This window comes from Triturus cristatus, chromosome 3_1 (assembly GCF_964204655.1).
Source record: "Triturus cristatus chromosome 3_1, aTriCri1.1, whole genome shotgun sequence".
Taxonomy (NCBI): domain Eukaryota; kingdom Metazoa; phylum Chordata; class Amphibia; order Caudata; family Salamandridae; genus Triturus; species Triturus cristatus.
The window spans coordinates 676,953,471-676,970,001 of record NC_140583.1 but is presented as its reverse complement, the minus strand read 5'-3'; the positions used below and the strand labels follow the sequence as shown (position 1 = coordinate 676,970,001).

Below are 16,531 nucleotides of genomic sequence, written 5' to 3'. Positions count from 1 at the left end.
CCCTTCTCGTCTGTGCCTCGGCTCGCCTGGAATCACCCTTCTCCGAGTCACTGGGACCTCTTCCTTATCGGCTACTCTCTCCTCTCTGGCTATTCTGCTAGGAAAGCATCTGTCTCTCGGTTCTTCTCCGCCTTCAAGATGGCGTCTGTCTTCCCTGGAATAAGTAGTAGCTTTACTGCTAACGGCTAGATGCCGCCTACGGACTGAACATGTAACTGCCTCAGACTTTCACTAATATAGAGGTGCGTTTCCTCATGGAAAATTCCGGCCCGTAACCTGCCGCCCACCAAATTCTAGTACCTCCCCGTACCAAGGACACGTTCCCAGCCGGCCGGCCTGATGTAGTGTCTTCGGCATGAAGAAAAATACAATCCTTCGATAAGGGCCGGCCTGAACCGGTTCTCTCCAAGCGAATAACACCTCATAACTAAAACATTACGTTTGACCTAGAAGCATCCCAAGCTGCCGGAGCAGAAAGAAAGATGGAGTCTCTCCCGTTTGAGGCCTACCAGGCCTGAATTCAGCACAGCTCCGTGAAATACCCTCACTACAGGACAGGTTATCCCTAATACTAACGAATCTATCCCCTAGGCTATGTGTGCGAGCCCTAATCTATGGGGAAGAGCACAGAATCATGTCGAAGTGCCTAGTAAATAGGCTCCATTCACTACTCTAACCCTTAGACTTGAATGGTAAGAGACTGAAGTCACATTTAATCATCTTTTCCTCACAAGAAGGCCGGGAAAATCGAGCAGAACATACGCCCCTAGGGCCCCAGCCATATTTGTGCTTAACTTATTGTGAAACGTTGATATTTGAATGTGTTCCTGGCTTCTAATCTCATAAAGAGATTAGTAGAGGGTGTCTAGAAAGAAATACATATATATTTGATATATATACCTGTGTGGTGTCCTTTCATTTGGTAATTTAAGAGATAATAAGGTAAAACAAGCTGCTTTACATTCCTCTGAGACTTAGCCTGAAGGCTGCTATCCACTGCTACCACTAGGATAGCTTTCTTTAAAAAGTTGTCTTAAACCTATCTACCATAAGAGTCAAATTGGACTGGTGCGAGGTGGTCACTATAACTAGTGACCAGCATATGCCAGGCCAACTTCTCACAGTGCCTCCCTCCAGTATTTCTGGATTGTTTCACACTGCCATGCCAGGTGACTAATAAGAAAGTTCAGAATAATTTTTGTGGTTTTAGCTTTCTTACAGGTACAGTCTCTGAAAGTCATGTTAGTTATAATGTTCACTCTTGAGGAAATTAGGATCCCTTGAAAAATACCTATTGTCTTTCAATCACACCAAATGTCTATTTCTGCTGTGGCTAGGAAAGAACAGGCTCTATTGTCCATTGTCGCATTCACCTGAGTGTTTCTGCTAGTTGGAGGGGGTGCTCATCCTCAAGGGCTGTACAAACTTCTCCAGACACCTATTACTTACCATTATTTGGATCTTAAACACTCAACCTACATCACCATGAATTATAGCAGCAAAGTGCCTAATTTCGCGCCTTTCCACCTTCCATTGCCTCAGTAACAGCGGTGCTGCAACTATGGCTGCAGGGAGTTCTTCTGTAGCTTGATATCATCCTTTAAAACACATTTTATCTCCCTTTCTCTATAGATCCCTTTCTCTATAGATCCCTCTGCTCAAGTAAAACACTAAGCTGATTGCAAGCGACTTCCACTCGACCTCAGGACTAGCACTCTTTGCTGAGCCAGTTGTTTTGTGTTACATATTGCTCAACACTCCTCTCTCCACTTTCCCACCAGTTGGTGCTCGTAGCCTGAATGTGTTATGCGGGCTACCACCACGTCTTCCCATTCATGCCTTGAACTTTGGCAAGCGCAACGCAGTCAAGCAAATATTCAGCAATCCTCTGTTTACCTGTTGCCTAATAGAACCCTTCCAAGCACCCTTCTTTCTCTTGTTAGCACAAATGCAGTTTTTAGATGGTACCGATGTTTCTTATCCAAAGGGCAGCTCACCTTTTTATTAGGTTGTTGTGTTATTTGGTAGCATTAACTATGACTAGGAGCTTTATAGAATGTGGGTCGCCTTCAGTCAGTCTGCCTCTTTTACCCATCAGTGCTTTGCATTCTGGGACTAGTCATGCTGCACTCCATTTTGAGGAGAATGGCCATCCACGTCCAAAATTGTAAAATGCCATCGACTTGAAAGCCAGCCCTTGCTGATGGGGTCGCGTGTGGCATAGAGCGGATTCAGAGTTGAATGTCTTGAAGGATTGGGTGGCAGAACCATGGTACCAAAAATTAAATGTTAAAAATAGAAAGAAAACAGGCGATTCAAAGGTTTATAGCAACGCATTCGCCATTGTTTTACTTATTTAGAAATCTTCGCAGTATTTGGCATTCAGTTTTTCCAGAGCAATTTAACTACATCTCACTGGCTAGTGAATGGCAATTGGCTGGCTGGGTAGGTAGGAAGGTAGGGATGTAATTGGAGAAATAAATGCTTCTTGTCTCCAATGTTCTTGTCGGTTTATCTTATGATCTGCAGACATTTGTTTTCTGGTTGTTTTAGTTAGGAAACTGGGAGCTCAAGGTCTACCATGCTAAACCGAAGTCATCCATCTTGTGCTGCACTTCTTCTTTGGCTTCTTGTAGTTGATTTTTAGTTTTTTCTAACCTAATTGGTGAGCCACAAGTACCAGAGCGAGCTACTCGCCCCTGGCACCAGAGGACGCGAGATACCTGGGAGTGCAAAATAATTAAATGTGCCTTATGTTCTCCAGCTATGTATAGAAATTGTAATGTGATTCATGGATGTATATGCATTTACTGTTGGAGGGATTGAAGATATGTGGCATTTAGCTAGTTTATAATGTATTTTAAGGATTTCCCAGCAGCATTGACTGTTTACAATGTGAAACAAATAGTGGCTGTAAATTTGAAGGGAAAGAACTGAACTCTTACAGATGCAGAATTATTCACATACACGGATGCAAGGTGTTTTTGGAGAGGCCTACCTCCTCTTTCAGTTGAACATGGATTTTAAAAGCAGTATTAAAACAGGACGTGTTCAGCTCAGACTCAATAAAAAATGCAGATAGGAGTGAATTTTCTCTGAGTGATCATTGTCAAATTCCCCTAAGTATACCTTATTTACAAACAGTGTTTAAGTTGAATGAAACGTAACACCATCGACAGGCCATATCACGTGAGATATGGAGTCCGGTAATTCAAGTGCTGGTCATCGTTTGCTTGAGTGCTTGGTTGTTTTGGCGTATGACTTCTCTTAAGCATTTGTGCTAAGAGACTGGCCAATCTTGTAACGTTAAATGACATTTTTAAGACTTGGTTGATCCATGCTGCCTAAAAAGGAACTACTGATGGAATCCTGCTTCCTCCAGTGTCTGTCACATTAATGAAATGTGGATTTTTAAAATCAGTTTCGTAAGCCATTCTACGGCCAAGAGCCACCAAAAAAGGTCAATTAAGTACAATTAAGGCACATTACAAAACTGCTTCCGAAAACGAAAGAGTTAAGCTTGGTAATGTGCTATTTAAATCTAATATTGTGTCTGTTGCAAGTGTAATTTCTTTGAATGCTAAACCTTCCCCACCCTTTGGATTCTGGCGGTATAAAGTTGCTAAAAGTTGAGTCAAGGTTCAAGATCCATCCATCCATCCATCCATCCATCCATCCATCCATCCATCCATCTATCCATTCATTTAATAAGATCAGCATTCTAAATAATGAGGGGAGATTAGCAATCATTTCTAACCATAATCATTTCTACGAAAGAGGGTTCGTTGCTTTAAGCTCTACTTCTTAGCTTCTCCACCGCAGTGGTTAGCACAGTGTTTGGAAGGAACAGGCCCTGAGAGGACAGACCTGACGGACCTTGGGTCTCGTACAGATTTGCTCATTGCTAGAATACTCGATGCGGCTGTGACCTTTCCCCATCAGTCTCTGTTACAGACCACTGCTCTATGATGCTGGAAACGCTGCTTAGTTAAAGGTGCAGGGACTCCTTTAAATACCCTGGTTCTACCCTTGGCTGGCCTGCCACATGGCACCCCGAGAACAATATTGACTCCTGAACAACTGAAAGCCTGGACCGAAGTTGGATTGAAAATGGTAGGTGACTGCTACCCGCAATCATTCCTGTCCCCATTTGAGGAATTAATTGAGGGTTTCGGCCTCCAGCCTGGTCAAATTTTGTTATATGAAGCTGTAATCTGGACCTTCAGGGAGTTGTGGGGAGGAACCCAAGACACATGCGGTCCTGCACTCTGTTTTAACACTGGGTGCGTCCCGGCACTAGGTGCAATGGTTTTATACTTCACTGACCAAGATGACCCATGCTCCTTTACCAAAACTGAGAAACTGCTGGGATACTATCTTGGATAGGGAACTCGCAGACCCGGAATGGGGCAGAATGCTTGCATATCCTGAAAGGGTTTCACATAACACCAGACTGAAGTATACACAGTTTAACTATACTCTTCTGACATATATGACTCCGCACAAACTCAGGATTGTTTATGGCGGCAAGGCGTTCAACTGCCAGAGATGCGATCAGAGTGATGTGGATTTCCTACATATGACTTGGGGCTGTGTCGCCTTATGTGGGCTTTGGGAGGAGGTGCTTAAAATGGATGGAAGATTGGGAAGATCGAATCTCCCTCTACCCCAATGACATCTTTCTTTACCTGGCAAGACGCCATTCTTCTCTGCACAGGGTGTTACATATCTTCACTCTATTCCAAAAATATTCAGGCTATACCATAAACTGGGACAAATCGATCATATACATTATAAGTGGACCACCCCATCGGCTACCCAGATCCTGTAAGGTGCAGATCACCACTGAGGGACTTTGATACCTAGGGGTCTATGTCACCACAGATCCTTTATTTTATTTTTTATTTTTTTTATATATATATTTTTTTTCCATATCACTCAATACAAAAACGATATCAGCAAGTATACGTACATATATCCACGAGCAGCATTAGGCATATAAAGCAAAATTAAGCAAACAATACTTCAAATCCCGGTAACTAAGCTAAGGTAATATTCGGCTTAACATTAACCCAATTTAAATCATATTTAGGGGTAATTTACAACATAAAAACACCTTAAAACTCATTTATCCATGCAGTTAATAGTCCCCAGATCTTCCTTCCTTTTCGTTTAGCCTGAATATCCTTACGTTTATATAGGGCCATTTCAAATTGATATACATGCAGGAAGCGGCCTTACCATTTCTGGAACGTCGGAGGAAGTCTATCCAGCCATGCCGCAGATATACACAATCTATACACCGACATAGCTATAAAAATCAATTCCAGGCCAGGTCCTAAGTAGGTTTTGTCTACTCCCAAAAGCATAAGCTGTGGGGACGGAGTGATGACGCTTTTTAAAATCTCCCCTAAAAAGCCCACAATCTGTAGCTCTATTTGATTTAAACTGGGACAGGAGTAGAATATATGAACCAGGTCTGCCCCTGGAGCATGACATCTGGGACAGTTTGTCCCAGCCGTACCGCCCCATTTTGCAATCTTTGCTGGGGTTATATACAAGTCATAAACCGTTTTATAGTGTTGCGATTGCAAATGCGAGGCATACATCACTGTGCCCCCTAGCTCCAGTGATTCCAAAAACCCTGAGTCGACCAAGTCAAGTCTCTCCTTCCATTTCCGATCCTGTTTCTCGAGGTCGTCAGGGACCAATTCCAATAAGCAGCCATATATCTGAGAGATGGAGGGGGTAGCTTCTTTTATGATAACCTCCAATACCGGTATTTGATCAAATCCAGCAGACCCCCCTACTGTCTTAAAAAAAAAATCCCTGATCTGTAAATATTTGAAAAAATCTCGTGGTGATATATTAAATTTACCGCAGACCAGTTCAAAAGGAGCAAACAAACTCTCTACCAAACAAAAAATCTCCCAGTCTGCTAACCCCGTTACACCCCCATCTTTTAAAGCAGCTGTCTTGAAATATACAAGGCAGTTGCTCATTTTGTATCAGAGGGGTATATCGGCTATACCTGCCCACCCCTGCTTTTTTCCTAACCAATACCCAATTCCTATAAACTGCATACAGGGTCTTAAAGCGGGTTCGTTTGAAGTAGCTTTGCTCAAAGAACATCATTAGACACCCCTGAGAAGATTTACCAAGCAATAGCTCATAGATGGAGGGTACCCTGATGCTAGAATCCTGTGACGTAGTACGACAGCTGAACAATATCTGATAACACTGCAAGACTGCAGATAGATAATACAGCCTGAAGTTTGGTAATGCCCAGCCGCCCCTACCTCTAGGTAGACACATAAAAGTGTTCGCTCTTCTGGTCTTCCCGTATGCCCAGATAAAACTAGCTGTTATCCGATCAATTTTTTTAAACCATATAGCATTAATTTCTAGTGGGAGAGATCTAAACACGTATAATATTTTTGGAAGAAAAATCATTTTTAATGAATTACATCTTCCCATTATCAACAGTCTCATATTATCCCATCTTTTAAAATCAAGCTTGGCTTTCACCAAAATAGGGGACAAACTTTGATCAACTATCAATTCTATCTTTGAAGTAATGCGAATACCAAGATACGTGGCCTCATTTGTAATCCTAATATCTGATGCTAACGTGTGCCTATTGATTAAAATTTGAGTTTTAGTTTTGTTCAAGAGGAATCCTGACCCCTTTCCAAATACTTCAGCCAGTTCCTCCACAGCCCTTATAGCCCTATCTGGATCACTTGTAATTATGGCAATGTCGTCGGCATAGGCAAGAGTCTTGGTATCCCAGCCCTGTAATGTAACAGGCACAACCTCTTGCGAAACTTCCAACATTCTAATAAAAGGGTCAATAAATAGCACGAAGAGTAGGGGAGACATAGGGCAGCCCTGTCTTGTGCCCCTCTCTATTACAAATGATTCGGTTTGTTGTCCCATTAGGCTCAGATAGGCAGTAGGTCTTTTATATATTGCCTGGATTGCATTGATAAAGTTTATCCCCAATCCAACACGCTCCATCACTTTCCAGAGAAAGGCCCACGACACACGGTCAAAGGCCTTTTCCGCATCCAAAAAACAGACCCCCATTGGTTTAGATAAAGCTTCAGTTGCGTCAAGTATAGTTATGACCCTTTGGATATGGTCTGTAGTTCCCCGCCCCGGGATAAACCCATGCTGTTTATCCGAAACAATCTGGTGTATGACCCCAGCCAGTCGGGTAGCGAAGATCTTTGAGTACAGCTTTCTATCACTATTTAGCAGTGTAATGGGTCTATAGGAGCCAAGCGCAGTGGGATCTTTATCTTTCTTTAAGAATATAATTATATTAGCAACATCCCATGATCTGGGCGGTGAAATCCCCTTACTAAAACTGCAAAGAATATTTTATAAAACTCTAGTGGTATAGAGTCTAACCCTGAAGCCTTACCTGAGGGCAGGGCAAACAAGGCCGATTGCAACTCTTCTAATGAGATTTCTCACCCTAACATCAACCTATGCTCATCTGTAAGTGTAACAGAGCCCAGCGGGCCAGATGAGTGATTGTCTGGTGATGCTGTGCCGGATATAAGCGGGAGTGAAAGCAAGATGGCGCCCGCTTAGATACTCGCGTCGGTGCTCTTCCCCGAAATCTCCAAAGGACCTTACCTTGCTCCGGCTGTGGGAATCGGCCTGACTGCTCGGGGTCCCTCGTGACTCGCGGATCCTTTTGCTCAATCGGCAGATCAAAATCGCCTCACTGATGCTCACGGGGTCGCCGGTCTGGAGAGGGACGAAGAGTGGGGACTGGCGCTCGCTCTGTGAGCCTGCTTCTCGTCGGTGTCTCAGTGCTCTGAACTGGTGGGCGGGACTTGCCAGAAAGCTTCCACGACTGGCCCTTGGATTAGTTTACAGTACTGCCTGGGTGGCTGCCTGCTCCAAAATGCCACCAAAACTTGTTAAGACCCAGAAAGATAAAGGTGAAGCGCCCGGCATGGCCCTGAATAGATCTACAACTCGAGCTCCTACTGTCAGACCGGATGGGATCCTTGAGCAACCTTGGCCAGGTAAGACAGCAGTGGCAGCAACAGCCCAAGCGGGGAAAAGAAGATTGGGCAGTTTTAACACTAGTAAAAGGTGGAATCAAGCCCCTAAATCAAGCAAGATAGGTGCTGGTGCAGGTGTTGAAGAAGGAACAGGGACTCTGGACACTGACATACAACATGTACCACAGCCCTCAATTACGGAATTCTTCACCAGCAAACATACCGAGACCTGCCCATCTTTACCATCTTTGCCATTTGCGGGTAAAAAAACTAGTAGGCAGGTTACATCGGCAGCGCCAGATGCCACGCCACAGGCAGATGCGATGGAAGAGAATGGTGAGGATGAGATAGAGGGCAGAGAGCCCTATAGCACTAGTGATCCTTTGCCACCTGAACAAGTAACCGAACCTGCAGGGGCAGGGGGCGGCGTGGATAAATGTGGAAAAAATAAGGACCGCTCTGCTGGACTACACGGCGCTAGATAAATTCTTCTCTCTGACTGATGACTCGGAATCTGACTCATATAACAGCGAGTCTAGTGGGAAACTTTCAGTCACATCGGAATCTAGCACCCTGGAGGCACCTGAAACCGCACTTAAACTCCCGAAACAACAGAAATTGCGCAAGAGCAGCATTGAGCCCCGAAAACCAAGAACAAAGAAAGTTCCTGGTAGTGGCTTAAAATGGGATTATTCCCACACAAGGATGGCTGAGACTCCGCCAGGGGATCTTACTACTGATGACTCAAAGATGACCACCCCTCAATCTACTAATGCCACCCCTATTAGTACCGAACTCAGTATAATATTAGACTCTATTAAAGAGCACTGAGCTGAAACACGGGCGGATAGTAAAAAAACAAGGCAGGCGACAAAAAAACTAGAAGGGGCTGTTCGTAAAGTCGGGAAGGCTTGCTCGGAGATTGGGGAGCGCCTGACCCACATTGAGGATAGAACGGTGGCTCTTGAAGATGCAGTTACGCAAGTGAAAGAGCAAACCAAGATGCATGAACATCAACTGAGCGATGTACAATGGAAGCTGGAAGATATGGAAAACCGCCAGCGTAGAAACAATCTCCGCTTCCTTGGTATAGAGGAAGGCGTAGAGGGCGAGGACATACGAGCATATATGTTGGAGCTTTTAAAAACATCATTCCCCGAATTGGCTGGATGGAACTGGGCCTCGGAAATGCAAAGAGTTCATAGATTTCCGATGTTTAGCAAAAAAACATCTGCGGACAGAAATCCAAAGCAGCCACGAGCTATCTTAGTCTTCTTTGGGAATTTCTTGCTGCGACAGGCAATATTTGAGAAAGCCCGCCCAGACACTCGACGGACATATCAAGGTATATCATTCTTCACGCGTCCGGATTTCTGCCACACGACAGTTGAACGTAGGTGGCGACTGCGACAGGCTATCAAGCCGTTCCAGGATGCGGGTCATGAAGCATATCTACTGGCTCCTGCCAGATTGAAAACAATAGTGTGCGGCTCAGTAAAAATTTTTACGTCAGAGATTCTGGCTAAAGAATATCTGGGCCAGGTCTTAAAGAGCGATAATAATACTTGAAGACCAGGACAATGCCGGGCTGTGACATGGTGGGGGCGGAAATTGAAATTTGTTTGACATTTAGACAACCCTCTTTTTCCTGCTTATGGCAAATGTATGGGCAATGATCCGAGTCTTTGTTGAATTGTGGCTTTTTTAGGAGTAAAGAGGACAACACATGTTAAGAGGGGGGGAGCACCACGGAGTTGGTATACGGGTTTCATCACACAGACCAGTTGGTCTGACTGCTTTCAGTATAGGGGGGGTGGTGGTGGGGAGGGAGGGGTGGTGGGGGGTTGATGGCAGGCTGGAGGGAGGGTTGGGGTAAGGTAAGGGGTAATGGTAGACTGAGCAACGGCACGCTATACGATATACAGCAAGTAGTGGTAACAGCATTATTGGTGCAGCATTTCATGGCCTGGGGAAGGAAATGTCCGGATGCACATGAAATTAGAGGGGAGAGAGAATGGGCAGCAGTTACTTTAGAATTAGGGGTGGCTTTAGTGGTATCACATTGGAGTAAGACTTCAGGCTTTAATTGGAGGTTATCTTGCATGAAGGAAACTATTTCCTTGAGTTATGGCTAGGTTGCGTATAGCATCTATTAACATCTGCGGCCTGAATGATAAGGCTAAAAGAAGGTGGGTACATGAAGAGTTTCGTTATTTAAAAGCAGACCTGTATTGCCTTCAAGAAACACATGTTGCTAGAGAAGATAGGGCCCTGCTGAACACTCTAGCCTTAAAGGTTATTTGCCATACAACACAAGAAACTAGGACCAGGGGGTAGCTATTTTAGTGAAAGACACCTCAACTACTCCAGGCAGCAGCGCGGTTGACAAGCTGGGTAGATGGGTGATACAGGAATGCAAGGCCGGCAGTGGCTCTTTTACACTATGTGTAATATATGCCCCAGTGTTAGATGATCCAATCGTTTTTAATTACTTGGCTGTTGAACTACTACTGGTCCTTTTGTTGTCTGTGGGGACCTTAATCTAAATGGGTCAAGAGGTGGGATTTGTAATGTAGAAGGCAACTATGTTGGACGAAAGCCACAATCATTTCGTGCACTTGGGCACCTGCGTAAAGAGCTTGGTCTGGTAGATGTATGGCATGCCTTAAGGGCACCAGATCCAGGATATACATACTACTCCGCTCCGCATGGCAGTTTTGCCAGGTTGGACTACTTCCTGGTTATACCTGTATTGGTCAGTGGGGCACGGGTGGATTTATATCCTAGAGCTGTGGCCGACCATAATCCGATTGTGTTCGAGCTAATAATTGCTGGTCTGATTCGTGTACCTAGAAAGTGGTCGTTTGAAAGGGAGCTGCTCTGGGATCCTGATTATGTTGAACATATGCGGTCCTGGATTGCGCTTTTTTTTCTATAAATAAGGGCAGTGCCGCGGAAGGGTTCGTCTGGGACTCCTTCAAAGCAGGTATAAGGGGTGAAACCTTGAGCTTTAGCATCGCTAAACAGAAGAAGGCCTGTGATTGCTAGGGAGAACTATATCGTACTTTAAGTACCCTGGAAACTACGTTAATTGGCGTTGTCCAAAATGGAAGAGATCCGGCTCCTGTTCTAAACGAGATAGCCATCATTAAGGCCCGCCTAAATGAAAATCATGCAGAGAAAATAGCCGGGAAACTCCTTGCTAGCGAACAGGACCGTTATGAATATAATGAGCGCATTGGGAGGTATCTGGCAGTCAGGGCCAAACAGCAGAGCACGGATTTTAATATTGATAAAATTAAGAATATGAGCAGAAATATAGTCACGGAACCTGGGGAAATTAGGGAGGCCTTTACGGAGTTTTACGTCAACACAGATCCAACGGTATTTTATGACCGTAATTTGGATCCGCCGCTCTGACGGTTGCGAGAGGATGTTAAGCATTGGAGGTCTTTGATCCGGTCATTACTTTGCAGAGCCTCCCTATATAAAATGATGGCACTTGCCTTCCCCGATTTGTTTATATTTTGCAAAACACACTCTACTTGGTCCCCTCAAAATACTTTCACGCTGTTGAGGCAGAGATACGGACGCTCCTTTGGGATGGAAGAGTCCCCTGAATAGAGCAAAATAAGCTGGTCAAAGGCTGGTATGACAGGAGGATCGCCCTCCCAGCACTCCAGTATTACTACTGGGCACTGCAGCAAATAGTGGTTAATAAATGGGACCACATAGAGCAGAATGAGCCTCCATATAGACTAGACAGACAAAATATAATGCCAGGAGGTTTCCTTAGAACCCTCTATGGAGGGGGAAAAAAAATTAGCCGATACATTCCCCAACATCAACAAGGATCGAAATCTGGCACATAGTGTCAGCGTCATTGGGTTGGAAAGATGAAATCACTCTAGCCACCCTGTTATGGGATTCACTGCAATTGGGACTATTGGTGCACCAGCCAGGCTTTGATAAATGGGACTGCATCGGTCTTTCCAGGGTAGTGACCTATGGAAGGGAGGGTTAAAATCATGCCCTTTGCAGACGTCCAGAAGGCATCCAAGATGTCTCAGATGGAACACTACAGTTACTTTCAGATATGTCACGCCCTATCAAGAGCAATCCCGCTTGGTGCAGCTTTCCCAGAGCCCTCCCCGATGGAGGACCGACTCCTCGATGACTACCTTAAAGGTAAGGCAATATCCTTGACATACTGGAAATTGCTCCATAATTCGCCCGACACCTTACAGAAAAACCGGAAAAAGTGGGAGGAAGACGTGGGGACTCTTACTGAGGAGGAGTGGTTGGAGGCACTTGCATCACCACGAGAGGTGGCCATACGCTCTCGATTTAAATTAGTCCAGTTTGAAATTCTACTCAGAACATACTACACACCCATCACTTTGGTTAAAATGGGTAGAAGTAACGCGCTGCACTATCCCAGAGTACTGGGGAAAGGTTGCTACATGCATGCTCACGGTGTGTGGGAAACTTGGAGAAGACACCCCAGAGGTATTTATAAAACGTTTGAGAACAAACAGATCTAATAGCAGGACAAACAGTCTGGGTTACACTAGGCTTTGCAGTGGCAAAGCGCAACATTGCCAGGAAATGGAGGGCAGATCTGGCATCAAACTTGAGAGGCTGGAAAATCGACATGGATTGGCGCATGCAGGCAGAGAGGGTGTTATATGAAAGCAGAGGGTGCCCACATTTATGGACTAAGATATGGGGGAAGTGGAATTTAGCGAGGGGATCGCTTTGCTCACGGGTCAATACCAATGCCCCACTCACAGAGGAATGAGATCATCACATAATGTAGCCATCTACTGTAGCTTGATTACTGTGATGGGAAATGCTTTATATGACATGAGAATAATGCTGACAATCCTGTGATACAATTGTCGTGCTACCTTTGAATATGTATCAATATACAATTTTGTTTTGTTTTTGTACTTGATTTGCCTGCATCAAGAAAAAAAAATAATAATGTCTGACTCCACATCTGCCTCTGACCAGAAATTGTGGTGTGAAGCTGTGAAAACAACTAAGGGAGGAAATATCAAATGAAAGGTTTATGTTCACTTGACCATCATATCTGTGCTTAAAGCTCTCTACAAGTGGGGAGCATATATACTTGAAGGAGTTCATAAGGTGATGCTGTCTAAATAGTTGCAAGATTAAGAGACAGTAGCTGGATGCTCAATTTAGGACATGAGCATTAGAAATGTAATCAGTTTTTTTGTCCTAATGAGGGTGGAGCATATCTCCTTCACCACCAAAATGCTGTGACAATGTTTTCTGGTTATTGTCAACACGGGATGAGAGCATACACTAAATGTTCCCAATGATGCTCTTTCTTCTGTACAGAATCTATGATAATAAGGCATCAATTGTATAGGATGTTGTTAATTATTTTGGGCAATGTGCTTTCTAAAGTGAATGCATTTCATTTGTAGTTTATAATAATATGTTTTGTATATTGTACAAAATATGTGCTTTTCTAGTCACAGTATGATTGTTTATAAAGTAATTGCACACCTTGGTGTATTGTTAAAATTGTGGGAAATTTAGGTTCGGGCAAGGAGAAATTTACTTTTATTGGTGACGTGGAATCATTTCATTAACAATGGTGATCACTTTTAATGGCCTGATTATCAATATATATATGTTGCTATCCTGCTGGATCAGTGGAGTTTGATGTTGAAGTTTAGAATGTATCAAACGTATGCTGTCTTTGATGTTTGAGATATCGAAGAAGATTCTCAGACATTGTTTATGAGAGCTGCAGATGCGAAAAACATAAAGAGAAAGTTAGAAGTGAAGAGGAAGTCTGAATAATTGTTGAAAATTATAAAAGGCCCTATTCCCAGCCAGACCACCACTGAAGTAGTCAGTCTGGCTTGATGCAATGTATGCAGAAATTGACACCTACATGTTTGAACGTTTAGCACTCACCACTGCTGGTCTCTTTCCAAAGTGGACTATTTTAGTCTTTTAGAGGTCAGGGAATATGCTGTTGACAGTTGAATATCAGGTTGTAGAGCATGACATGCAAAGTGATGATAAGAATAATGGCAAGATGTAGATAATTAGAGGGCAGCACAAATGCAAGATCTACACGTTCAGTCCGGAGGCTTCCCAGTTGTCACGTGCATTTTTGTGACTGAAATGAACTTGAGAGGAAATTCGCTGACCTTAGTTGGTGCTTTCAAGTCTGTAACACGCTTGACTAGTCCCCATCAGTATATCAGATGATAACATTTTGATATCTTCTCAAGATTTGGGGCTTGAGGCAGTGCAGACCTGCTTATTTAAAGCTGTTGCTATTAGAAGATGAAATGACCATTAACGCTGTATCCAAGTTTTTACAATTTGCAACTAGGTGTAGATCTTCTATGGATTAACTTTTAATTCTGTTTCGTTTTAGATTTTCCCACTATGATGTACTTAATCTGTAATGTATTTCGATTTTATTATTGTGTTTTATTGTATGCATTTTTACTGTGCTTTTATGATTCTCATATTGAAATCGAATAAAGCTTTCTTTGATTGATTGATTGATATCTTTGCAGGTGACCCAAATGGACCAGAAGCTCAACCTCATCACAGACATGCTTCACCACCTGATGGCAAACCAAGGGGGTCAGAGCAGCAGGCCAGCACACAGGGGCAGTGCAGTGAACTCTGACCTATTTCTTCCAAACAACACTCTGCCAACTTATGAACAACTGAATGCCCCCCTGCGGATGCACAACAATGTTTCTTGATGCAGTGGGCACATGCTGAAAGTCGTGGGTGACATGGTTTGTTTGAAAACAAACAGTGCATTACATTGCAAGGATAAAAAGACTGCTGCTCAAATGTCACAGGCCTCAAAGAAGGCATTCTTAATAGAATGATTGAAACGAACAGAGATCCAAGAAAGACATTAACTCCATCTTTTCAGAGCATGGGTGCTGTTAAGTCCTTAGTTTTGCTGATGATGTAAGTAATCTGCATTGAAAGACCAAAGATTTTTTATAGTATTTCCCATGTATCTGTATGGAGAAGCTGAACATGCATGGATTTGAGGAATTTATGATTTTCGTTTGAAAGAATACTTGAAATGTGAGGTTAATGTAGGTATTCTGTGTAGGAATTGACTAACGGAACTTTAGTTTTAGAAGTTAGACTTAAAAACAATGAAGTAATGTATGTTAACTTTATTTTTCAGAACGTGATCTGTGTGTTTTAGGTAGCTGTTACATACACTTAACCACATATTGCAGAGGCATATAGTTTTGCCAAAAAAAATAAGTTGATTACTAAAAAGTATTGCCAAGTAGAAGGAGCAAGGCTAAATCTTTATATTTATCAACATGAAACTTGAAATTACACAAAAATGTATTTTAACACAGGTGGACAACTTTTTTTACGAGTTATGTTGCTAAGTTATAGTTTTTCCTCTAATATATGCAATATAAACTCAAGTGTATACCAAAGTTATATGGAATTTTGAAAAACAAAAAGCTATATTTGACATATTTCTCAAGGAATAATAGTTTTCTGATGTCAGATTTTCAATACAATATTTATGGCAACCACATTGATTGTCAGGGATAATGGGGTGACTAGGTTTTTTTACACTTGGAGTGCTAAAGAAAATGAAAAATATGTATAATTTTATTCATCAGATTTAGTTTAGAAGTTGACTTCCAAATTTGTTGTGCAATATACACTGAGTCGCAATATCAATTTAAAGGTGACTTCACCATCCACTTTATATTTCTTGCATTTCTTTCACAATGAAAACGTGAAATTACATAGTGTGTGCGCACATCAAGCTGAGGATACAAGGAATGTTTCAGAAATATTTTTTTATTTTTGTGCTTCTTTTAAAATTTTCTTTTTTACAGTTTTCAAATGATTTTAACTGACTCAATAGTTTACTGTAAAACAAAATATGTGACCTTTTAGAGGTATTCATTCTAGCTGCTCATGACAAAACACTTCTGACAGTGTAGAAATATACTTGTATCACAGGGACAATGGGCATTACTGTATGTTTTATAGTAATAAAAAAATCAAATTGAATTTTGCTAACGGAGTTTACTGTGGTATTTCAAATTGGAAAGCCCACTGAAGTATGGGTGTACCTTTTCATTTTCCATGTGGGAAAGGAAATTTCTCTGTCTTTTCACATGTGTTTCAAGGAATGGAAACTTCCTGCAAAATTCCACAAACACCTTCAAACTTCCGGTATTGTGAATTTTAACAACATTTTACATGAGCTCCCACCCACATCAGCTCCTCCGTAAAAATAGAAATTCCTGACTCCCTGCTTGTTCTTTTTAGCTGGCGTGCGGTTGGGGATTGACAACTGCAGCTCCTGCTGTGGCCGCTTTGAAGTAGCGGACCTGCTGGGGCCAAGAGCTGCAAACAAGATGGCTGGGAATAGACTCGTGGAGAGCGTTGGCCTCCTGTGATGCAGCGAGCTGGGCTGAGGCCGCTGCGTGGATGGTGCACTG

The 16,531-nt window shown here is 42.9% G+C and overlaps 1 protein-coding gene across 1 annotated transcript in view; it reads left to right on the top strand.

The window, feature by feature from the left end:
- KCNQ1 (potassium voltage-gated channel subfamily Q member 1) overlaps positions 1-16,103 on the top strand; it is an 872,274-nt gene extending 856,171 nt beyond the window's left edge. Inside the window, exon 16 of the mRNA XM_085644751.1 lies at positions 14,597-16,103. Within this exon, the coding sequence (XP_085500877.1) occupies positions 14,597-14,791 (195 nt within the window). The 3' untranslated portion in view covers positions 14,792-16,103. The remainder of the gene's footprint in view (positions 1-14,596) is intronic.
- Positions 16,104-16,531: the final 428 nt, after the last annotated feature.